Genomic DNA, 25,837 nt, shown 5'->3' with positions numbered 1-25,837 from the left:
AACAGGCTACGATGTAAAGCACTGCTAGAATTGACGTGCGTGCGCGCGAGGCGCCGGCGTGATCACTTGAACTGCTTCCTTGCACCAGTGAAGACACGTTCAAGGAAAGTTAACTGAGACGGCAGAAAGCGGTACGTGTTCTCTTTATTTTACAAAAACACAATGTTTTGCTTTTATTGTGAGTGTACACAGATAAAATTAGACTCTTTACAGTTTACGGAGGACCATAAATGACGGAGTATTTTAAGTTATGCTGGTATTTGCGCATGTAAAACAAAACCCCTGAAAAAACAAATTTTGTTGTTTTTAATGAGTCATAGACACATATCCATTCTAATTTAATTCTAATTTAACAATCTTGTCGGTTAAAACCGAAATTAACATTAGCGGGTAGGCCTGTAGGTTGATGTCAATCCACGAATCCAATCTGTTACACACACATTTTTTTTCTCAACCGTTTACGTGACAAAACTGTGTTTACGGGGATATTTTTTTTTACAATTTTGTATGTATTTGTCCACGAAATAGCCTATGAGACGGCTCTCTGTGATACAGCTACGGGTAGGCATGCGCAAAATTAATATTGGGTCATTTAATTACTGTATTTGCAATATTGTAAGGGTAGTTTTAAGGTTGGGGTAGGTGTAGTCGTTAATAAAATACAATCTAATAAGTAGCACACAAATTTACTGTTATTTTATCGTGAAATTTTGCCTCACTTCCGGTCGTTGCTGTATCCCTTCTAGACACAATCGCGCGCTTTGGAGGTGTGTGCAGCTCAGAAAACAGCGAGGGCACACAAGCCTTGTCTGCTTCATCTCGTGCTTGAAGAATGGTTTAAAAATAAAATCGAAATAGTAATTTTATAACGAGTAGGCCTATTCGATTCCTGGCTATATATATATATATATATATATATATATATATATATATATATATATATATATATATATAGTTTGGGCTATATGCACGGAGCGTTCTTTAGAACTTCCTCAATAATATAAGATAGCTCGAAAACTTCCGGTGATATGTAATTTGCTGGTGTGTTGAGCATCAGTAGTGTAATACTTATTTTATAATCAGAATATAGTCACTTAAATAGTCAGGCATAGCATTAATTTAGTTATTCAAACGTAAGACAGCATAGAAAATAAATAAAAAGTACCTCAGTGTTCCTCCTCGGCTAAATTTGATTCGACCATCAAATTTGATTCGACCAAAAAGCGTCAAAAATTAAATATTTATAGTACACTTCAGAATAAATTGGAAAAAAAGTGTGTTTTTACAAGTGTGCCGAAATCATGATCTTGCGCTGCACTGACTGACAGCAGCCGTGATTACAAAGGGAAAGCACGGTGCTCGCTTTCTGTGTAATTCATTCACCAGAAAAGTTGTTTTTCATAAGATTTTGTGAGTACTTCATACTTCACATTGACAAAATGTAAACCTAGTTATTTTATAAAGTTTAATATTTAGTCAAAAACGATTAGAGGAAATGGCTGATATATGCGCAAAATATATCAGCAAATATATTGATGTATGCGCAAATAAATGCTACTCTGCCACCACCTGCTGGTTATAGTGGTAATTATTGTCTTTTTTATTTTTAAATAAGTGTTTTCTATCAAATGTTGAATTGGGGACAATCTCAGAGGGATGAACAAATAATGTTTGTGGTCATCACATTAAAAATAACATCTGAAGTGCTGGGGGGGAAAATGCGTGTGCGTGTCTAATTTCAGACACGGCATTTTTTAAATGGTCACAATAGCTTCGTCTTTATTGCAATCAATAAAACTGGTTTATTGGCAAATTAGGTCAATGTGATAACTGCATTAAAATATAAATACAACATTAAAAAGTCAACCACTGATGGTTTTGTGTCGATGTACAGCGAGTACAGGGCCGACAAAACGTTGCAAAATGTTTTTTAAACGGAAACGGTGCGTTGAACACCCTGTTCTGATGACGCAAGCGTTGCAACTATGGCAGCTGAGAAGGCCATTCTTTGTGTTCTTTTTGAAGAATTTTCGGAGCCTGATTAAATCGGTATAAATACGTGTTTAATACTGCAAAATACGCTCGATGTTACAGTCACTGCCCTTGCCGTCCAGAATAAAAGAGAACATCCCAATCGAGGGAAGGGATTTGTGGAAACTGTGGTTCCTAATTATTGTGATCCAACATTTGCCTCGCGTTTCAGGATGAAAAGACAAACATTTCAGATGAAGGATAATCCACTTCTTACCTCTGAGACTGTGTTATCTAACTTATATGACCTTATTATTTTTATTTTGAGTATTAGGCTTATCATTATTGATGATCACTATTGCTGTGCTATGATATTGTAATATTTACCATATAATCAGAGGAGAATAGAAAAGTTTATGAAAGTGTCACTCCAAAATACAATAGCAAAATATGTAAATATGTATAGTACTTTTATGTTACATTCATACCCATTGTACGAGCTGTCTCTTTAATACCGCGTGGTTTATATACATGTTATTGCTGATTGGGCTGACATTTTTGACACACCCACCAAACAAGAGAAAACGTATCTCAAACCCGTTGCACAGGAAACATGTCGTTCAACCCGGAAACCATAGCAAAACGTTGCGCACCGGTTTGAGCTTGAACGTGCCCCAGAATGAACAACTAACAGTTCACCGGAAATGCCGGAGCAGCCTTAACGACAACCAGGAAGTAACCGTGCATATAGCCCATTACGTGATTCCAGAATAGATTTTTTATTCATAACCTTATTAATTAACTAGTATAGGCTACAAAATATTTAATTAATGATATTGCATGTGAATAAATATGTGCATGGTAACTACGACTGTTAAATATATTTGTAAAAAAAAAAAAATTCTCTATTGCCGATTGTCGTCTGTAACTGACTTTTATTATCGACATAGAGTACCTCAGGGATGACGTGTTTTTGTAGGCAAAACCCGGAAGCGAGTTAGCATTTTAGGACTTCTGGTTCCATCGCCCTGAAGTCAATGGGTTTTTTGAATGGGTTTTTGCTAAATCGCCTGAAATAAGGTCTGTGGTTAACAAAGCCTCTAAATATTTTCACGCTTTGATCTACGACATAAAACACACCAGTTATAACCCGCTTGTGATTTTTTTTTTTAAACCTTTATTGTGTCTTAAAAACAGCGGTTGCTAACCAGTTGCTAAAAGGGACCACTTCCTTTGGCGGTGACTTTAGACGTCATCATGACGAACAGGATATTTGGACAGCATTTCTCATTGTAATGATGGGTCAACAGAAGGGGGATCCATTTGCAGCTTTTATTAAGAATAGTATACACACAGGCAAGGGCAGAGGCAGAGACGTAAACGGGGACAGGCAATGGTCGAGGCAGGCAGAAGACAGACGGAATCAGGAAGCAGGCAGAGATCAGGGCAGGCGGCAAACTAACACAGTCCAGTGAACAGGCAAGGATAGGGGAGGGGGCAGAGAATCACAAGAGGTAAACAGTCCAGACGGCAACAGTATAACAATCCACAGAAAACGCTTAGAAATGATCACCTGGACAAATCAAGACTTCGCAGTGTGTGTGTGCGTGTTGCTTAAATAATGTGAGTGCGATGTGGTGCAGGTGTGTACGCAATCAGTCCCAGGAATGAGGGCCTATGGGAAATGTAGTCTGAATGATGGTAGTTCAATATTCCGGTGAAGGCTCCCTCCGGTGTTGCGGGGGAGGAAGTGCGGGAGCCTCACTTGTGACACTCATGAAAAAGTGGATAAGTATTCACACACAGCGCAGATCATAATCAGCGAGCATGTTTTTTAAATAAAGTTTGAGGAAGCTTGGTGGTGTTGACGTTGAACCGCGACCATGGTGTGCTGTAGTCCGTTTATAGCCTAATGTTAGCTTTTTATATCTGACGACTTTATTTTATCTTGATAGACAAAACGTGTAAGTGTCATAACCCTTTGTTAAACACAGAGCTTATTTTTTGCGATTTTCCAAAAGTCTATGGGAAAAATGCATTGGCTTTCGGTCGAGGGAACCCGTGCACCGCTAACTTCTGGGTTGACCTACAAAAACACGTCATCCCTGAGGTACTCTATTGCGATGTGACATTATCGATATATGTTTAGGCTATATCGTCATATCGCCCAGTCCTATATATATATGCCACATTATATGTTATCTCCCAGAATTTACACATTGTTAGATTGTAACTCTATTTCCAGAGTGTGAGAAAGTTAAAGTTGGAAATTCAGTATTCCTGGTTTTAACATGGTGTGCTGTCTACCTGTGGACATCGGGCAGCACTGTAACAATCTCCTGCTGTGGCAAAAGGAATCCTACGGCCTTCATGGATGAAGGCGAATTTCCAGTCTGTGGCTATGCAAATAAAAATGATACATTTATTAATTTAATATAGCAAAATTAAAGATTAAAAAGCAATACATGGGTGAACAAGGGCCCTGACCTTATCTAAAAATAATAGCTAAATTTGTATTAGTTGGGCTTACTTATAATGATCATTTTGTTGAGGTCCACTCTGACTCTTTTGAAGGTAGAGAGACCAGCGGCTATGTAGTCTCTTCGACACTGGCAATCCTCTCTCCTGCTTAGGTTGGATGGGCACTGTGTGGGGTCCATCAGCCTGGACAACAACACAAACAATGGAATGTTGCTCCTTTGAGTTAAATAGATAATTTGCGCATTGATATTTATACACTTGCAATGGAAGCCTACTTAACCTAATTCATTTAACCTGTGTTACACATCTCCCCCCGGTTTCACAGACAAGGCTTAAGTCTAGTCCTAGACTAAAATTCATGTTTGAGCTGTTTTAACTGAAAGCAACTTGCACTGACATATCTTAAAATATGTTAGTGCCATTGTTTTGTCTCAAGATGCACACCAGTAATGTTTTTTTTTTTTTTTTTTTCTAAGGCACATTTTAAAAAAGCTACTTGAATGTATTAATTGAGCTAATGTCTAATCCTGGCTTAATCTAAGACCTGTCTGTGAAACCGGGCCATTATGTTTTATATCATGCTTATTTGTGACATGCACAAATGTCAATATTTAATGTCACCCAAAAATGAAAATTCTGTCATTAATTACTCACCCTCATTTCATTCCACACTCGTAAGACCTTCGTTCATCTTCGGAACACAAATTAAGATATTTTTTATGAAATCTGAGAGCTCTCTGACTCCTCAATAGACAGCAATTTAACCACCACTTTCAAGGTCCAGAAAGGTACTAAAGACATTGTTAAAATAGTCCATGTGACTGCAGTGGTTCAACCTTAATTTTATAAAGCTTTTTGTGTGCAAGAACAAAACAAAAATAACGACTTTATTCAACAGGGTGCGTAATTAATGACAGAATTTTCATTTTTGGGTGTACTAATCCTTTAAGGTTTCAAATGCAGAGGCACCTGTATCCGAAGACCTCAGAGAAGTTCTCTTCTTCTCCTATGATCAATGTGATATACTCTTTAGGATTGTCAGAGTTCATCTCTGAACAGTAGATCTGAGAAGCAGAAGAGGTAAGTAAATTTTTTATATTTCATAAAGTAACAAGTTCTCTTAAATCAGGAATTATTCCTATCTATTGTGCCATATAACAAAGTTAACTTAACTCAAAAAATGTGTCATAGCAGAGCTGCATGTCATGTCAACAGGAATGCAAATGAGACCTAAAAAGTAATCTTACTTTTAACATTTTACCATCTATGGTTAAAGTCTGTTCACCATCAGAGACGACACCTTTCTGGAGCTTTACATCTCTGCAGTTAGTGGGGAAGTGGCCTGAGAATGACAAAGAAAATGAGTTTGTACTGATTGCGTTGAACTGAACTTTTCCTCTGCAAAAGCATAGCAACATATCACAAACAGCGACTAATATCATAATAATAATTACGTAAACGTGTTTTTCTAGCGTTCATGTCAATAGTGAGCATTCTTTAGTTACTTGTTCTTAAAGTTACTGCACAAATCGAATCCTAGTCCTTTACGGTAGTTTATGCTCATGTGGTGCTCCTGATCTTCGACGAGCTTCACATTTAATTTGTCCATTCTTATTTGGTACTACAGAAGAGGATAATATTTCACCAAAAACAGTTGGCAGGTGAGACACTCCTGATCATGGCACAAAGTTAGAGTCAGTTATTATGACATGATGAAAGGAATTGCCTATTTACAGATGAGTGTAGACTTGTTATTTTTAACTAGAAAGAGTTCCTCACCTATTTTCTGGTCTGTAACGAGTATGGCAATTCCAAAATTCTTGTTTTCAAAAATCAGTTTATTTAATGTTATTAAGTTTTACATTTTTATGATTTAAATAATTATTAGGTTTTTAGCAATTCATAACCTCTTTGCAGTTCCCCCTCAGGTGGTACTGAAGTATTGTCAGGTGTTTCCGTAGTGTAGTGGTTATCACGTTCGCCTAACACGCGAAAGGTCCCCGGTTCGAGACCGGGCGGAAACAAGTTTTTAAAATTTTTGTCCAAAATTCTTTGGGAAAAAAAAAAAATCCGTGGAGAAAAAGTTACTGTTTCCGTTTATAAACGGGGAAAATTGTTAAGCTTCACTTTTCTCCTTTATACTCTATGGTAGTGCTTAACATTACGGTTGCAATATAATTTTAGCCACAAGCAGATTTCTAGGCGCTGTTTCATCATTTCCGTGGCACAGTAATTAAAGACCCCATGTAGTGAAAATCAAGTTTTTAATGTTGTTTATATGTCTGTTATACATTCTGTTATATCGACTTGTAGTTGACCCTGTATAATTCACTCTTCTGAATCAGTTTCTGGTTCAAGCATATATGCCTGAATTAAACCAATATTTCCACTTGCCATTGTGTAGCGCTTACTACAGTTGAGTGGATCAGGTGTCCTGAGCTCCTGTGATTGTTACAGGAGGCTAATACACAGGCTAAATTGCATATTCATGGATCCACTTATGCTAAATAAAGCAAGGGTGTAGAGTTACATTCAAGCTATTTTTAAGGCATGAAGAAAAAAACGTTTAAATATGTCATTTTGGTGATAAAAGATGAGTTTTAAGGGATAAAATTATTGACTACAGGGGGACTTTACTCATTTAATATATATTAAAGCATTAAAAAAGTAATAACTGTTACTATTAAACTGTTCTGTTATTTAATTAAAACTGCATTTAGCATAGTTAATTTACAGATTGAAAATGTCAAAGTGCTGACTGCCACTTGAAAAAAAAGTAACATAAATGTTAAGCTAAATAAAGTTAAGCAATGTGATAAACACTACACTACAGAAACCTTGATGCAAGCAAAAAGCCACACTTTGTTTGACTAACTATTTTCAGTGAGGCACTCATTTAGGAAAACCATATATTGTTTCCGCCCGGTTTCGAACCGGGGACCTTTCGCGTGTGAGGCGAACGTGATAACCACTACACTACGGAAACGTTGACAGCAACATCCATGCCTTTGGTGTATATGCAAAAATACATGCAGTGTTATACTAGACCAGTGTTTCCTTATCAGTTTAAACCCACCTGCCGCTTCCACAAATCCCCTTCCCCATGTCAGTGGCGGTAGCACATGTTTCCGTAGTGTAGTGGTTATCACGTTCGCCTAACACGCGAAAGGTCCCCGGTTCGAGACCGGGCGGAAACATGGTTTTAAAAGTTGCTTGGCACTCTGCTGTTAATAAACTGATTTGGATAGATGGCGAGTCCTCATCCAGGCTAAATTAGTAGTTGTAGTTGACTATGCTGGTCGTCATTTTGGACTCTGAAACTGTGTCAAATCAGCTCCCTGTTTGAAGAACTATTTTCAGTCAGGTGCTGATTTGAAAAAGCAACACATTCTTTCTGCCTATGGAAACCTAGATGCTAAATTTTTTAATTTCACTCACAGTTCATACTGCAGTTCCCTTTCCAAACTTTGGTGCATTCAGTAGAATCTGTAATATACCTTTAAAACAGAGGTGTATAATCTGAAAAATCAAATACGTTTCTTCTCGCCACGTCTCAAGTGTTTATCTAGACCATTGTTTTCCAACCCGGGGGTCGCTAAAGATTTACAAGCGGTCGCCAATCACACTCTAGTTTGAGTGTTAGAAGTAGAGATAAAACGGTTACCGGTTTGACAATAAACCACAATACAATTCCCAGGGTTCTCACGGATCCTTAAGTCTTATATTAGACTTTTCAAATTTAAGGCCTTAAAAAGTCTTATTATTACTTATGAGAGGTATTCAATTTTAGATGAAACTTTGACTTAGACATATCTAAATCATTTACCAAATTAAAACTATCTAATTAGCGTACATATTATTTTTATTATTCTTTCTTTGTGGATTTCCTTGTTCATGTGACAATTTGTGGCATTTATGACAGCGTATTACGTACTCTCTCCTGAACTGTGAAAAGGAAGAGAGAAGCAGAAGAAAATGGATAAATGTCAGTTTAGTTGTAAGTTCATTCTTTATGTGTGCAGCGGTGTGTGATATGTATCATTTATGATGATATATCGTAATTATTGTAATATTACAATATCACAGGAGCAAGAGTGCCGTTTTCCCCCAATATTAGCATGGTTAGTATTACAGTTTGATGTAATCATTATCAGTTTAAACTCACTAAGCCCATTCAGTTGCCCCCACAAATAATAGTAGCATGGGTTTCCGTAGTGTAGTGGTTATCACGTTCGCCTAACACGCGAAAGGTCCCCGGTTCGAGACCGGGCGGAAACAAGGTTTTTAAAGTTGCTTATCTCTCTCCTGTTGATGAATTGATTTGGACAGATGGCATGTCCTCTTCCAGGCCAAATTAGTAGTTGTAGTCGACTCTGCTGTTCATCATTTTGGACCCTGAAACTGTGTCAAATACTTCCTGTTTAAAGAACTATTTTCAGTCAGGTGCTCATTTGAAAAAGCAACATGTTCTTTCCGCTTACAGAAACCTGGATTAATTTTTTTTTTTTGTCCTTTTGAAAAAATCTTTCAATGTGATATGTGGGCACTCCTCACCAATTTTGCATTTTCAAAATTTTCAGTGAGGCACTAATTTCAAAAACCCACACATTGTTTCCACCCAGGCGAACACTACGGAAACACCCACATATTAAATCACATATTGCAATCCGCCCTCCGTAACATACCTTTACAGCAGAGGTATACAATCTGAAAAATCAAATACATGTTTGAAGGACTTTTTGCCACTTCTCAAGATGGCAAAAGACCAGTGTTTCCCAACTCGGGAGTCACTAAAAAGATTTACTAGGGGTCACAGAGCACACTCTAGTTTGAGTGTTAAAAGTAGGGATGAAACGGCTACCGGTTTAACGATAAACCAGAATACAATTCCCGACGGTTAGTAGTATTACAGTTTAATATTTTAATCATCATTAAAACTGTATTTGATTACCAGCATTTAAAAACTCACAGTATATACTGTCCTAGCATTAAGCAAAGTTAGCAACAGTCTCATGCGGATGCAGCATAGGTTATTTTTGCATGAAAACATGGCGGAAAGAAGTGAGAGGTTTTAAAACCGAGTGCTAAGGGAAATTATATGAATTGGAAGTATTAATTATATGAATATGTCTCTGAAGGAAACTGAAATGGCATTCTCTTTTCATCTTGCCTCAGAGTAATGCCCAAAAAAGTAGTGTTTATAAGCTTTTTTGTACAGTTACCGGGGAAACCGCTCTATTTCCATAAGCGCCATCTACTGTCAGAGAGTCGATTTAGATATTAATTCAGCCTGTCTGTGGTTTTTGTAGTGGGAGGGGATGTTGTTAAGGATTTTGAATGTTAAATTAGAGGTCTCCTGGAAAAAAGGTTGGGAACCACTGATCTAGACCATAAATTTTAAAAAATACCAATATGGGTAAAATAAAACTACAAGGACATTCATTGTAATCACTGTGCTGTTGTTGCTACTCACAAGAAGGACTGATGCAGGATTTTCGTTCTTCAGGTTTAGAGGAGGAGGGACATTTTTCAGAAACCTCGCCCTCTGCTGATATACACTGGACTCTTCTCTCTGTCCAGCCCCTTCCACAGCTTGCAGAGCACTAATATACAAAAGCAGAGACACGTGCTAATCTATTTTAAACAGACATTATGGGTTTGGTATAAGGATATTTTGGTCATTTATTATAATTTTTTTTTTATTGAAGAGTCATTTTTTAAAACCATAATATTTCTTAGACATGTTCAGATCATGAATAGTGACTTTAATAAACTCACAGGACCCCATATACCCACTCTCCAAGTGTGTGGGGCAGGGCAAGGCAGCCAAAAGCAGGGCATGACGTCCTCAGGAGGGGTGCCGGGGCAGTCTAACGAAGAGTTAAGGCTATACTCATAATTATCAGTCCCAGCATGAACCTCACTGCAGGACACCAGCCTCCTCTGATACCCCTGACCACAGGTGACTGAGCACTAAAATGAAAACAAAACCAAATCCATGTCTAAAATATTACTGTAAATTATCCTTGTATTTGGAGAATCATAAATGCACATTTTACAAGACACATAATCTATGTATTTATTCAATATAAATAGTTATGCAGAATAACTTTGAATACATTTTTGTTAATTTAAAACATCTATTTTGTTAATTTAAAACATCAAATTGTCAAAATATTTTCAAATATACTTTTCATAATAATGTTATCTCAGATTTTCTTTTCCTGACTCTCTCACCTTAGACCATTCTCCTGTAATCCAGATGAACTCACAGGGTTGTAAGTTACAAGGTTCCTTATCAGCAGGTTTTCTTTGGTTCATGCAGTATGTGTCATGCACCTCATCTTCATCCTTATCCAAACACACCACTGTTCGAGCCTTGTACCCAAAACCGCATGTTTTGCTGCACTAAAATAAGAATATACAGAAAAATGACCACCAAATTCTAGTTAGCAGTATACATTTTTTGATCAGCCAAGCTGAGGAACAAGCAGAATTTACATTACAACTTTAGGGTCTTGTATGTGTGCACCTGTCTTTTTGAAAACTATGTAATAATTTGAGATACACTCTGCATTATGCTGGTCTTATAAGTAAAGTTCAGCTATTAATATAAGTTATGATGAATCCTAACCTGATCTGGAACATTATTATAGGGTTAACTTAAAATGCAGAGAAGGTAAATAAAGTAGGAAGAGAGGTGCCTGTTTCTGGGAATCCTGTCATATGCTGTAAATTTTTGACAGTGAGCAGCACCAAGCTTTGTGCGTGGCAACTTGGCCCCTCAAGCATCCGACAGGCAAAGTGAGCTACTCTAATAGGCTCCAGCTGCCTGTGTCTGCTGTGGTGGGGGGAGAAGTGGAGGTGTTCTCTAGAGCAGTGCACTCAACTAATTACACTTCATTTAAGTGCTGAGATTTCATGCTGCTAAATGACCCAGATTTTTACAGAACCGTTTTTGTTTTCTGAAAATTTTTCTGTAAACCTGTGGTTCTCACCCTTTTTGACTTAAAGGCCCCCCACTGTCCAACACAATATTCGAAGGCCCCCTATACAATATAATATTAAAATAACTATAATATATTATTAGCATAAAATGGGAGTGTTGATATAGTTAAAATTATAAAATTAATTTTGTGATTCCAGAAGTTTCAAAAACATCTCGGTTACGTATGTAACCCTTGTTCCCTGAATGAGGGAACGGAGATGTCACGTTGGAACTGAACCGACGAATTGGGATCTCGCCTGAGAGCCCAATCACCTTTGAGTGTAAACAAAATGAACCAAAGCACATTGGCATGCACACATTTGTTTTTCGATGAGGAGCCAAGCTAGTGACTCAGCGCTTCAGCGAAGGTACAGCAATAGTGATATAGTGCAACATATGACATGTCTCTGAGGCTCCGGCCAAGTTAGGAGGGAGTCAACACCGGCAGGGACGGCAGAGTGGACTTTGCCTAGGGAAAGACAGGCTCACCATAGGGAGCCGTACTGTGGAAGAATACACATATGGGATCACTGTGGGGATCACAACATATGGGTACCTAGCTTAGCACAGGGTTCAACCATGGCATGTTTATAAGTGTTAGGCCTGGGGTCGGACGCTACTATCCCATGGGCTAACCTCTGCTTGGAGACAGCCTTTCCCTTCTGCTGGCCTTCGTAACAGACAAAGAGCTGGTCTGAGATCTTGAAGCTCTGCGTTCGGTCCACATACAGGAGCAAAGCGCGTACAGGACAGAGCAAAGCTAGGGCTGGGTCTGCCTCCTCCAGGGGCAGTGCTTGCAGGTTCACCACCTGGTTCCTAAACAGAGCGGTGGGAACCTTGGGCACATATCCAGGCCAGGGTCTCAGGATAATGTGAGAGTTAGCCGGCCCGAACTACAGGCACGATTTTCAACCGAAAATGCTTGCAGGTCCCCGACCCTCTTGATGGAAGCCAGAGCAGTCAGGAGTACTGTCTTCATAGACAGGATTTTTAACTCAACTGACTGCAAAGGTTCAAAAGGGTCTCTCTGAAGCACTGTTACCACAAGTGGGAGATCCCAAGGGGGTATGGTGTGAGAGCAAAGAGGACTTATCCTTCTCGCACCCTTAGAACCTGATGATCAGGCCATGCTTCCCCAAAGATCTACCATCAACTGCATCATGATGTGTGTCAGTAGTGGCAACATACACTTTTCAGGTGGAGGGAGACAGCCTTCGCTCCAACCCATCCTGCAGGAAGAAAAGCACAACTCTGACCAAGCATTTCCGAGGGTCTTCCCAGTGAGAAGAACACAGCTCAGCCCGAAGTGGGATCGCGACCCGGATGGCATAGTGGCCTGAGGTGGAGTCTGAGTGTGCGAGTTCCACGGTTGGGCAGAGGGTGTGCGAGATGGCTTCTTCCTTGTGGCCTTGACACACGGACTGCTGCCCACTGGCGAAAGAAGAGGGGGCTGAGGGTGGCAAGGCACAGCATCCATGGCGTGCAGGGTGGAGGCAGAGTGTCCAGCGACTCTGTAAGCCTTGCCCGTGAGAACGGACAAGAATTTACAGGCCTTGGATGGGTGACGTGGATTACACCTACAGAAAGTACTTGTAGAACACAAATGCATCGCTACAGTGCGCTCCACTGGAGGAATATCCACAAACCCCTTGGCCGTTCCACCATCGAGGGTAGTGAGGGCGGAGGAAGCACCAGATTAGTTTTGAGCAGAAAAAAGGTGTCGTCTATAATCTGATAACCTCCTCATGCATCTCCAGGGAAGAATGGAGAATGGCACTGGGGCAGGGCACTGAGAATCAGCACGGGTTCCCCTGAGAAACCAGTCATCCAGCCTTGAGGGTTCGAGACACGGTGGAGGTCTCCATTTGAGGCCAACACTCTCGACGGCCTGGAAAAACATAGCTGTCAGCTAAGGGTTGGGCTCGGGCAATGCTACTGTCCCCGAAGTTGGCAACGCAGCCGAGTCTTCATCCTCGGAGGATAGGATCACCCTCCAATGCAGCAAGCAACATCTGGTCGTCGGGGGGAGCCCTGAATGAAACGACCGGCCCCCCAAGGAGAAGGTACGCTCAACCGGAAGCTCCACCGGCTGCGGTGTTGTAGAGGAGTGAGGGGCCCATGGAGATTGTCTCGGCGTGGAAGCCCTCACCGTGATCCTCAAGTCACCCTGGCTATTTGCTGAAGTAGCCCTTTACTACTTTACTCAGGAATCGTTTACTGCACCTTTAAGAGTTAGATGTCTGATCTAACTCTTAAAGGTGCAGTAAACGATTTCTGAGAAAAACTGTTGATATTTGAAATCAACACCAAAACAAACCAATGTTACTCACGTATTGAGGAGAAAAAAGTCAATTTTCAGGTCTTCATGCTCTCTAACGTCTCTCCAGTGTTCTAAATCTTTTTAAATTTTAACACGGGTAGCTCTTGCCTGATTATAAACTCCTTAAAGGTGACAAATGTTCTGTAATGTGCTGATCTTTTCATTTTATCATGATTTTTCTTTTCTGAAATTCTTGTGGAGAAAATTTTAAGGCATAGTTCACCCAAAAATGAAAATTCTGTCATCATTTACTCACCCTCATGTTTTTCCAAACCTGCATGATTTTCTTTCTTCTGATATTTTGAAGAACGTTGGTGACCAAACAGTTCTAGTTATCACTGACTTCCACTGTATGGACAAAATATCTTCTATCATGTTTCAAAGAAGAAAGAAAGTCATACAGGTTTGGAAAAACATGAGAATGATTAAATGGTGACAGAGTTTTCATTTTTGGGTGAACTATCCCTTTTAAAGGAAAAATATACTTCCGGAACCATGGATACTAAAAAGTGAGCAGTCACTATTGTGCTTTATTGCAATTTACCCATGTCATCTCAGGAAGAATGGTTTGAGATGCATTCTTGTGCACACTCATTTAGTTCTCACTCTTTCTAACATATTCACCTCTTGCCAATCTGCTTTGCCCCACCTGTAGTGACACAATCAGTGACTCGGCAAGGTTGGGTAAAGGGCGGGCGAAGGAGATGAGAACATTTAGACTCTTGCATCCTGCGCTCGTCACCACTAACACAAGAAACTTCTCAATGCTTCAGTCAATTTCCACACGATGATGAACACTACAGAGAGCGACACTGGTAGGTAATGGAACTCTGTCCATCAACTCTGTATTTCTGTCTTCTGTTTACATACAGTAACAAATCAGAGCTGTCATCTAGTTTGTTCAAATACTTATTACTTCCAGTGAAAGTCATAAATTACTGTATTCTCTGCTCCTCTAAAGCTCTGACAGAATCTTGATGCTGTTGATGACCTTAGAATATGGTGTCAGTGAGATTTATTTTGGAAAAATTATACTTTTTTTTCAGGAAGGATGCATTCAAATGATCAGAAGTGGCAGTAAAAACTGTTATAGTTTTACAAAAGATTTCTATTTCAAATAAATGCTGTTTTTAGAACTTTCTATTCATCAAACAAAAAAAATGTATCATGGTTTCAACAAAAATATTAAGCAACACAACTGTTTTCAACATTGATAATAAGAAGAAATGTTTCTTGAGCACTGAATCTGCATATTAAAATGATTTCTGAAGAATCATGTGACACTGAAGACCGGAGCAATGATGCTGAAAATTCAGCGTTGCCATAACAGGAATAAATCATTTTAAATTACATTTAAAATAGAAAACAGTTCTTTTAAATTTTAATAATATTTCCCAATATTACTGTTTTTACTGTATGTTTTTTGGATCAAAAACATAAATCCAACTTTTCAAAAACCAACCCCCAACTTTTGAATCGTAGGGTGTATGTACACACACACATACACACATTGGGTTTTCATGTTTTATGGGGACATTCCAAAGACATATACTGTACAAAATATATTCTGTCCCCAACCCTAAACTTACCCATCACAGAAAACTTCCTGCATTTTTAGAAAAAAAAAAAGAAAAAAAAACATCACTTAGTATGTTTTATAAGCTGTTTTCCTCATTGGGACCACAAATGTTATGGGGACAATTTTGACCCCATAATGTAGGGTTTACCTGAACCACACACACCCACTGTAATATATATTAAAGGGTCATTTTACCTCATCCCAGCTCCCAGTCTTCCACTTAGGGCACCTCCCACCTCTGCAACGCCTTTGTTTTTGTGGGAGGGGCTGGTGCAAGCAGTTCTCTTCTGCGATTGGCTGGCCCACGTGACTGACACAAGTCACATTACGGTATTTGTATCCTCTCCCACAGGACGCGGAGCACTGCGGAAATGGGGAAGAAAATCACAGTGAAGTCCAACTGCTTGATAAACACAAGCTTAATTAGTGTGTCATTTGAGGTGATTATGTCTGATTATGAAGCTGATTATGTCTAAATATGAGAATTGATGGGTATGTCAAAGTAAACAAAAGAATAGACCAATCTTGTGTTTATTATAGTAATTTTAAATTTATTACCATTTTGACAGCATATCATATTCATGTGAAGAATTAGTATATGGACATGTACAGTATACAATGCCAACAACATAATACATGATAATGGGAGCAGCATATAACAGGTAATTATTTTTTACATGAGACTTTCTATTCATTTGTTTCGCCTCAAATATTATTTACGATATAAAAGGAGGAATGTAAGTGTCTCTGAATCATAATGAATGACAGTTGCTACATCTGCTTGTTGAGCCAAAGAAACATTGTCATATTTTCTTGCAGGTTCACGGAGCGAATGAACCACGAGGGGAGCTGAAGAGAAAAGAGAGAGAGGCTTCCCTGGATCCAGGATGGGAGAGGAACGGATAATCAAAGGGCCTCGTAGAGGGAGGATGGATATGATGCGACAAGTCTGAAGTTGAACGAGTCCATTCCCAGCATGCATACACGAAATACAGGAACTAAGAGAACAGAAACTCCCCAATTGGATAATGTGTTCCTGGGGATACTTTTTCAAAAGAGTCTAGCAAGTGTCAGAGTTGCATTTAAGTTGATGGAATTTATTTTGAAACCAGGACAAAAAAGGTCTTGAGCAATCAGTTTAACACTCAAATATATATTTGCTTTTATAAATATTTACAGTACCAAAATATATACAATTGGTTCAACTGAATACATATACACCAAAATTCAATATCAACAACATAGACAGCTGCAGCAAAATAACAAAATCAAAGACACTTCACATAAAATAATATAAAAATGCACATTTATCTTTAAAGTAAGAACACCATGTACCACTTTAATAATTCATCCAAAGCCTTACTGATTCATAATAAATCATAAACATGCTCACTCTGCTTCAGAATTTTACTGTTTGTGTGTATACGTGTGAGAATATGTAACCACGAATATGGTCTCATTTTCTTTTAGGAATTCTATGCAGCATGTCTATGCAAATTAAAAGTGTGATCAAAGAGTAATACTTAGTTTTGTGTAGGTGCATGAAAAACTCTGGTCAGGCTGTCTTTTAGTTTACTGCATATGATACTAAACCTCAGTAAACTTGCATGTAATCAACTGTATCACAATCTTGGTGCTAATTTCTGTCATCAGATGTAAAGCACTTAAAATTACTGTTATTCATAGTAATTTTACACACTTTTACATACAGTATTTGTAAATATTTAGGGGCCATTTCAATCATTTGGTTTGTTTTTTATATGGCAAGGCATTTATTTCAGTCATGCTGCCATACTATTTATGTACTTTGTTAAATGAATGCGCCACTGATTTAATGAGCAAAAATTGCCAACTTTTACACTAAAAAAGATCCAAAATAAAGGGGCATTTACTTTAAAATTTCTTTCATCCAAAATCTAGAGAAATATTCCAATTCCAATCTGAATGCAATCAAAACAGATAAGTGTAATTGTAGTTACTCTTCAGTTCATTGATCAGACTAAATTGACTTTTTTTTTTTTTTTTTGCTTTTTGGACCATGCAAAATCACCTTGTTTTTCTTTTAAATTGTTGCCAAAAATGATCAGTCCAGGCCTGGCAAAATGCTTGGCTACGTGCCTCACTACATTCCAACGTGAGAACTTCCAGGTTTCAGAATGCACACAGATATCCAGGCCGTAGAGGCCTCCGTGTTCCGTAATGGCCTTCGCTCTTGCCTCTTATTTTTCCCATAAGAATAAAACTCTTTCTGAGAAGTGTGTCCATTCTGATTAGATGAGCTGGGAAGGCTGGGAAAGACCTTCCAACAGATCAAAGGCTGTCCTTGACCCCCCCTGTGCCTTTGCCATTGTTATTTTGATGTATGCTCACTTGGTTGACTGTGACCATATCACTACCATCAGGGCTGGTTAATATCCTGTGGTGTCCAAAACGAAAAAGCCTACGGTAGTAGAGTTCCTCTACAGGTACTGAGGTGAGTTAGCGCCAAAAAAGACCCCCTATCATTAAAACAGGTAATACAGACGTCCCATTCAGATGAGAAATGAATAAAAAGCAGCAGGTTAACATAAAAAAAAAAAAAATCTTTATATATATATATATATATATATATATATATATATATACACACACACACACAGAATTACAGATCTGACACCACAAAACAGATATTAAGCTCAGTGATTTTGTACCTTCTTTCATTCATTACATATTGAAAATATATGCACAATTGGCAGTTAAAATGTTGTCTTTTTTAAAAATGAACATCTTCCAAATAATACAAGACATTCAACATTCAAAGTCTTTCTCATTTCTAGTTAACTCATTTACAAATCAACTAGTAATATTCATTAATTACAAAATTTTGCCTACTTTTCAAAACAACACCAATAATAATAATAATAATAATAAAATAACATTTGTAAAATAAAGCCTTGCAATTGTTTAATTTGACCATCATCATTAACAGGTTCAAACAAATAAGGAAAAACATATGGCAGCAAAAATAAATACAAATACAAACGATAATATACAGAAATGTTCATGCACACCTTCATCAATACTGCCATTTGATTTAAACCACTTAATTTTCAGTCTGGTGACATTAACAGACCATGTCATGAAAGGGAATTGCACCATAGACACTATAGCACCATGGTGTATTTGGAAAAAATACAAATTTGTATTGTTACGGTGCTGTGAAAAAGTAAGTACACCTGTGAAAATTGTAGTTTTAGGACATACAGATATTGGACTGGCATTTCATCAATATTAACAGATAAAAGGCATTATAATAAATCACACTTGGAATGCACATTTTATAATGATTTGTATCATTTCTTGTGAGGGGAAAAACTTTTTCACAGCACTGTATATTTCTGTATATATAGTATCCATGCAAGATTATGGATGTTATAGGATATCTTAGCATTTGTTATTTGCATCCACAAATATAAAGTGGACGGAAGATGGATATGGGGCTGTTCATTGAGAATGAGGTAGACACATGTAACTGGCCAACAAGCAGAATTTATAAAAAAAAAAAAAAAAAAAAAAAAAAAACACTGGCCTTCCCTGGGTCTGAGGGAAATGCAATGAGGAATTTACACACTAGACTAGAACATGTTTTGTTGTTGCTTCATACACAAAATTGAAATAATACTGATTTTGTTAATTACCCAGAAAAATATTACAATATCAGAACAAATTAACATACATAAAATGAACAAAGCTACATTTGATTTCAGATTACATCACAATTGTTTTTGTATTAACTTTAAAAAAATGTTCTTCTGTAAGTTATCTTAAATATACAAAAATATAGCAACTATAGACAGAATTTCACATAAAGTCTCCCTTATACCGAAAAAGCACCATCATATATTTTCAAAAGGTCAATGGCTAGCTGAGTTCATGTGAGGTATGGTTGAATAAGTCAATTTTCATGAGAAATGAATTATGAAGAGCAACAGAAAAACCACAGAGAGATTTCAAGAGTTTCAATATAATAAAGTAAACTGCCTGTGGCCAGATGTTTCAGATGTTTGCAGTGGAGCAATAAAAGTGATACTTCCCATGTATTCTAAATACTATTGTATAAACAACTGTACTGTGTTTTGAACACAAGCCACAAAGGCCTCACAATGATTTGTATTTATCAAAAGTACAGCTGCATTGGGAAAAACAAAATTAAATTGGGGGGGACAGCATTCAAACAAACACATCAACCAAAGAGATGCTCGCTTTTTCAGTCAGGAAACAAAACTCGAAAACAATTTTTAACTGCATGTTTGGTAGGTCTTTAAGTGCAACCGAAACTCGCTAATAAGCAGCAAATGCTAAAACCAAATATTCGCTTACTCAAAGATCAAACCAGTTGAGTTTCAGTTTGTTTTCTTCATGTCTTGAGTGTAAAGAAACTTCGGCATGTTGCGAGAATGAGAACTTATGAAGGGAAAAAGTTAAAATAGTTACGAGCGTACCGAGCTCCATTGGTCTGTGATCCAGTGAGGGTTAATAGAGCAGGACTGAGTATTGCACTGTTCTCGGTCGGGTGGTTTGTCAAGAATTTCACAGCTCAGATCGTTAAAGCGCTCCCCGTTGGGCCGCTGACAAGTGACCAACCGGGTCTTTATCCCTCCTCCGCAGGATTTTGAACACTAGGGAGGCAGAAGCAGAGTATGGGTAAGAGAAAAAAAGATTGTATGTCTTGTTTCATTAACATATATAATCTTTGTTAACCCTTGTGCTGTGTTGAAAATTCTGTAACACTTTATGTGTTCCCGGTCAAAAATGACCGGCCTTAAAAAATTGCTTGTAAATCGCTCGTTATGCTGTATTATCACCAAATATTCAATTCAATCTTTTTGTCAACTTGTTTTCTTTCAATCAGGACGGGTTATGTATTTCTTTTTGGAACCGATTGATTTTAGGCTTCATTGATCTGAGCTTTTGTAGTTTTTGAGTGAAAAAAGCATTATTTGTGGATACATTTGGAAAGTGTGGAAACAATTTGCACTGTTTAACCAGGAAGATTGTTTTGAAATGCTTTTATTTTATACAAAATGGAACAAAGTCACACTTGTGGTGGTCCCTTTCAAAAATGACCGGCCTACAAAAAATAGCTTATAAATCTCTTGTTATGTTATGTGATAATATAGAGTAATGAGAGATTTATTAGCAATTTTTTGTACGCCGGTCATTTTTGACTGGGAACACCACAAGTGTAACAAGGGGAAAAAAATTACAAAAATGTGCAAAAAAAATTGGGGAAGTAGTTATACACTATGTGAGCAAAGTTTTAGTCCAATGTGATAACGTTAACTAGCATTTTCAGGAAAAACAAAATCCTCTCCGGGTCAAAATTAGGCAAACACAACCTAAGGGTTAAGACTGCATTTTCAAGATATGGCTTGGACCACATGTCCATAATGTCACAATGTCATAAGGTCACAGTAGCCGCGTTTCCACTGCCGGGCCTACAGTGGGCGTGCTAGTGTGTGCCAGGGCCAGTCGTGTTTCCACTGTCACTTCCTGGGCTTAATCGGGCCTCGTCAGGGCTTCCTCGTGGCCAACGACCAGGGTTTTTTGGCCCACTGAATACCTTAGTCCAAAGCGGGCCAGCTTGGGCTTGAGGAGTGGTTACAAATAAAGGAAGAGTTTAGCTGAGTCTGGAGATGGCAGCACCGTGGATGATTTAATATACCAGCTAAAATCAGTATTAAAGACGTTTAAAATCATTTTAGCTCAAAACTCACTTTCAGATAGCAGCGAGTGTTTGAACTAACTTCTGTTTGTGATCCGATGTGGATTCTGATCACCGTATAAGGCAGAAATATTTATTTGCGATGCAAAAGACTATACGCACTAACCATTACCATAGTAAACATAGTAAATATGACAACAGAAATCAGACAAATCATAAAGCTATCACAATCGTGTATTTATTTTATCTGTCAGTACTAGGGCTGGGTATTGACACAATTTTCACGATTCGATTTGATTGCTATTCACATGCTTGCAATTCGATTCCGATTTTGATTCGATTCGATTTGATTATTTTGAATGTAGTATATCAGTTACAGTACATGGCAAATTTTCTAGAGGAAAAAAATCTCTCAACTAATGCTGTAAACTACACATGGGAGTCAGTTGGTACTACTTTACTATAATAATGAAGGTTAAAATTAACTTATTTATATACAAACACTTAAATGACACTAAATTATGTTTTTTTTATAATAAATAAAGTTTAGAATTACATAATCATATTTCTACTCCTTTTTTATTTAAATCGTGGCTGTCATAACTGATTTATTCAAACATGCATTAAATATTGAAGAACAATATAATGAATATGTAACGGTGCATAGCTATATTTATCAGAATGCTGCTTTCTAGATTTCACTTTTCTAGCTGACTAATGAGTTTATGGTCATGAGGTTATGTGACACTGTTTACAAGCTGTTTTATTGACGTCTTTCAGAGGTTGAAACACTGATTGAGCTATTACACAAGACATGATACGGATTTCGGTAAGTTGTACTGTATATTTTAACATACCTTCAGATGTTTAGTCATGTTTATTTCGCGCTGTAACTGGTATTAAAGCGGAGGAGAGGATGTTCACATGTGCTCTGTGCTGCCGCTTCTCTTTAACTGAGGCGCTAAAGCGATCTGTCACATCTCATTAAACAGCGCCAAAACGGTATTTATTTTTTGAATCTCATAATAAGATGGACGTCATTTGAAATCTGAGACTTTGCTTCATATCAAAAGTATCAAAGCACAAAGATTATTGCGATTTATTGAATGGGAGGCACGCTACATGTTCTGTTCATCAACTGAAAACAGACTAGACTAATCGATTCTTAAGATTTAAGAATTGATATCGGTTCGTAAAAATGAGAATCAATTAAAATCGAGAAATCGATATTGTTTACCCAGCCCTAGTCAGTACATTAGTCTCTTTATACCGGACTGTCTGATACATTTATAGGCCTATGTCATAAAATAAAGCAAGTCTGGTTCTTCGGGAGCTTCCTCTGTTTCTTTGACTGAAAAATATAACTGTATTGGGACTGTCACTAAAGCTCCTCGGGTCATTTTTTTTTTTTTTTTGGGTGGAAAATTTGTAGAAATTATCATTCTTTCTAAATGTGATGTAAACATATTGTCCCGTGACTATAAATAAACAGAAACAGAGGCGACTGAACGCGTGTCATCTTTCTTTTGTGAAATAATGTTAAATAACACTTTATTTCTGTGTGACTAATGTGCAATCTTGACACAAATTAAATAATTATAATCAATGTATCACTTATTGTTGTAAAACTGTGGTAAAACATCGATGCTTGGGTTTTAAATCTTTAAGTAAATTACAAAAATGCCAACAAACGGTCGCTTTTATCATGTTCGTTTTGCGATCATGCTAGTTTCCAGTGATTTCTTTCTGATTAGTTTTCTGATAAAACTTCCATTTGTTGGTGAAATTATGGGTTTGTGCGACGTTGTTTTAGCAAAGCGCGGTGGAGCTTCTGGCCCGACGGTGGAAATGCAGCGTAGTTTTGGGCTCGATGCTATAGGTCCGAGGCTATTAGCCCAACCCGGCCCATTGAAAGCCCTGGCTCACACTGGCCCGACAGTGGAAAAGCGGCTAGTGTTTTTCTGAGTAGGGACAGTTCTAAGGCTTTTTTCAGATAGACAAAATCAGATATTTTAGCCTAACCTACTCAAATAACTTTTGTTTTTTTGTAGTCTGAATAGCAAAGAAATTATATTAACCCTACTGCCTAATTTTACAAATCAGATACAAAACACATTACTCTATTTGCTAAGAGCTAATGGATTACAAGATTGCATGGTTTGTGGAAACCGTGAAACATTTTTCTTCAGGATTCTTTGATTAATAGAAAGTTAAGAACAGTTCTTCTGTAACAATGGTCTTTACTGTCACTTTTAATCAATTTAATGTATCCTTTCTAAATAAAAGTATTTTTTTCTTTTCAAAAAAAGACCCCAAACTTTTGAACAGTAGTGAAGTTAAATTCATTTCAATTCAGGGCAACTCACCTCACTCCAGCTGCCATAGACCCACTGAGGGCAGGGGCCGGATTCACAGGAGCGTTGCTCTGTGGGTTGTGTGCTTTCATCACAGCTGTTGGCAGGGTAGCCGTTCTCATCCTGACACACCACCACACGCCTCTGGAATCCTCCGGCACAGGTACTTGAACACTGAGAGGTGTGAAAGAGAAACAGAAGCTACATAATGAGAGAAGGGCCACATACGCCTTCCACACAATCAAAAACTTAAACAAGCACATTCTCACTGGACCAATTTCACATCCCATTAGCTTTGATAATATACGAAAATATACATCAATGTACAAACACTGACCAACACAGATTTCTTTGATGAGAAAGATTACCACTGGGAATCAAGAAGTGGGGTTTTCCATTGTTTTTAGAAAAGACTAGACCCAAATGACATTTTGTTTCAGAAATGGTTCAGCATATAAAATACTCTTGATGGTCTGGCAAAATATATGACGTTTTGACTAAGTTCTGAACTTGCAGTCTGAATTAAATATGATAAGAGAGAAAGACTGAATGGCAAAAATAATACATAGACATGCCATAAACAGAGTGTCTATTTACACTAAGTGCAAATAGCATCCCTAGTTTACACTAGCTCCTCCCACCAATGCCTGGTTGGGCCACTCAAGTCAAAAAGACGCACAAAATTCAATGTCTTTCAGTGGCACAGCAGTAGTGAGTAAGGCTCGTATATCTTGCTTTTAACACGATCAATGCGGGTTCAAATCCGCCTTTTGCCAAGCTTGCATTTATTTTTAATAAAAATTAAAAGAATGTTCTAAAAGTGGAAATAAACTGCGAACAAGTGTTTAATAATATTAAAAGTGTTTATTGGGTAGGGTTAGGGGAAGGTGTAGGGAGGGTTTTTATTCTCCCAATAAGGCAGCATACATTTAATAATTTTAATAAATATAATCATTTACACTGTATGAAATTATTGTTAATGTACAAAAATCTGAAGTGCAAATAGTATCTGCCAATATAAAGTATAGATAGCATACTAATTACTATTTACTCTTATTGCAAAGAACTGATACTTTTACATGGTGTAAATACAATCTATCGCTGTTTACACCTAGTGTACATAGCATATCGCTAAGAAAATGCTGCTATTTTCACTTAGTGTAAATAGAATATATTGCTATTTTCACTTAGTGCAAATAGCCGCTGCCATAAATAAATGCACCTTCATGTTGCAGTTAAATTCTAATTACTTTTATCAGTGTTGAAAGGAGTTGTGAAACTGTAATACATATTTGAAACTGTCTCTTTTGATCAACTGAATGCATCTTTTCTGAATTAAAATAATATCAAACAACAAAAAAATCTTACTGACCCCAAGCTTTTGAACATTTTTAGGTTTTTTCCTTCATGAATCTGTCATAAAGACTCAGGAATCATGTGTCAAATCTTGACATGTCAGTTTAAGACATCTAACAACTGTTTGATTTGGTCAGAGCGAAAACTGTTACTGTGATGTCTGCTAATAGATCACAAGATTTAAAGCATCATGAATGAAATCTTAAAAAAAAAATTATTAAGTGGAGTCATATCAAAAAATCATTCAATTCCTAGTGATTACTATTACTCGGAAGGACACACATTATATATAGCTATAAAGGAAACAATGTTCAAAAGGTCTACAAATACCTACTTTAAGACACAGAGGAAGAACTTCCCAAATACTGCACAATATTTAGCTGTTCTTTGAATTCTACAGACTATTTAAAGCACTGATATCATGAAGGAAACAGCATCATTTATCAGACAGAGGAAATGCTGCTCTTTGGTTGACTTTGAGAGTTCATGTACAACACCTTAGTCATTCTGTTCCTGGGTTGGCAAAAGGTCCCTAACAGGACTAGTCTTTGGACTGTATCAAATACCAGAGACATACAGAGCAGGGCATGCAGAGATGTAATCATTCTAAGATGTTTAGAGGTACTTACCGCCCCCCATGGTCCAGTCCTCCATTGATGCGACTGGGGTCTGCCAGCTCTGTTACGGTCAGTTCGTCCGATGGGAACATTTTTTTTCCGAGAATCAGGGTTAGGTAAAAAGCCCCCGTGGTCGCTGGAGCGAGACGGACACTGGGGCATGGCACACTCCTGCTCTGTTGCTGGTTGATCATCTGGGTCACACTCACTCATTTCCACAACTTGATCGCTGATGTTCATACACACCACTTGCCGTGTAGTTGTACCCTGACCACAGGATACGGAGCACTGCAAATACAGACAGATACATTTTTTATGGAATATTGCAGTGTTTATTTTAAATGATTTATCCGTGCACATCATTATTTTTTTCAATATGTGTGACGTTGTAATCTTTAATCAAAATAACTAACAAAACAAAAATCTGAGATCGACTACAAGCAAACCACAACAAACCAACCATCCAA

The 25,837-nt window shown here is 37.7% G+C and overlaps 1 protein-coding gene, 1 long non-coding RNA gene and 4 other non-coding genes across 7 annotated transcripts in view; 4 read left to right on the top strand and 2 right to left on the bottom strand.

Annotated features, from left to right (window-relative positions):
- LOC127522458 (uncharacterized) overlaps nucleotides 1-17,967 on the top strand; it is a 40,751-nt gene extending 22,784 nt beyond the window's left edge. Inside the window, exons 1-4 of one of the 2 annotated variants that reach the window (XR_007932599.1) lie at nucleotides 5,406-5,532; nucleotides 14,416-14,575; nucleotides 15,692-15,779; nucleotides 16,159-17,967. This is a non-coding gene — a long non-coding RNA (uncharacterized LOC127522458). Of the gene's footprint in view, nucleotides 1-5,405; nucleotides 5,533-14,415; nucleotides 14,576-15,691; nucleotides 15,780-16,158 lie in introns of those variants that run through there. The other variant, XR_007932598.1, reaches the window with a different exon arrangement.
- adamts9 (ADAM metallopeptidase with thrombospondin type 1 motif, 9) overlaps nucleotides 1-25,837 on the bottom strand; it is a 58,216-nt gene that overhangs the window by 4,781 nt on the left and 27,598 nt on the right. Inside the window, exons 26-36 of the mRNA XM_051912463.1 lie at nucleotides 25,383-25,658; nucleotides 23,410-23,571; nucleotides 19,821-19,997; nucleotides 15,535-15,702; nucleotides 10,690-10,860; nucleotides 10,231-10,425; nucleotides 9,926-10,055; nucleotides 5,700-5,794; nucleotides 5,422-5,516; nucleotides 4,502-4,635; nucleotides 4,279-4,370 (exon numbers count right to left, since the gene is read on the bottom strand). Coding sequence (XP_051768423.1) covers nucleotides 4,279-4,370; nucleotides 4,502-4,635; nucleotides 5,422-5,516; nucleotides 5,700-5,794; nucleotides 9,926-10,055; nucleotides 10,231-10,425; nucleotides 10,690-10,860; nucleotides 15,535-15,702; nucleotides 19,821-19,997; nucleotides 23,410-23,571; nucleotides 25,383-25,658 — 1,695 coding nt within the window. The remainder of the gene's footprint in view (nucleotides 1-4,278; nucleotides 4,371-4,501; nucleotides 4,636-5,421; nucleotides 5,517-5,699; nucleotides 5,795-9,925; nucleotides 10,056-10,230; nucleotides 10,426-10,689; nucleotides 10,861-15,534; nucleotides 15,703-19,820; nucleotides 19,998-23,409; nucleotides 23,572-25,382; nucleotides 25,659-25,837) is intronic.
- On the top strand, nucleotides 6,404-6,476 carry trnav-aac (transfer RNA valine (anticodon AAC)). Its single transcript has one exon. It is a non-coding gene; the product is annotated as a tRNA-Val (tRNA).
- trnav-cac (transfer RNA valine (anticodon CAC)) lies at nucleotides 7,366-7,438 on the bottom strand. Its single transcript has one exon. It is a non-coding gene; the product is annotated as a tRNA-Val (tRNA).
- Nucleotides 7,577-7,649, top strand: trnav-aac (transfer RNA valine (anticodon AAC)). Its single transcript has one exon. It is a non-coding gene; the product is annotated as a tRNA-Val (tRNA).
- Nucleotides 8,658-8,730, top strand: trnav-aac (transfer RNA valine (anticodon AAC)). Its single transcript has one exon. It is a non-coding gene; the product is annotated as a tRNA-Val (tRNA).

This window comes from Ctenopharyngodon idella, chromosome 11, assembly GCF_019924925.1.
Source record: "Ctenopharyngodon idella isolate HZGC_01 chromosome 11, HZGC01, whole genome shotgun sequence".
NCBI classification, from domain to species: Eukaryota; Metazoa; Chordata; class Actinopteri; order Cypriniformes; family Xenocyprididae; genus Ctenopharyngodon; species Ctenopharyngodon idella.
The sequence above is the reverse complement of the archived record's forward strand: the minus strand, read 5'-3'. Positions and strand labels throughout refer to the sequence as shown.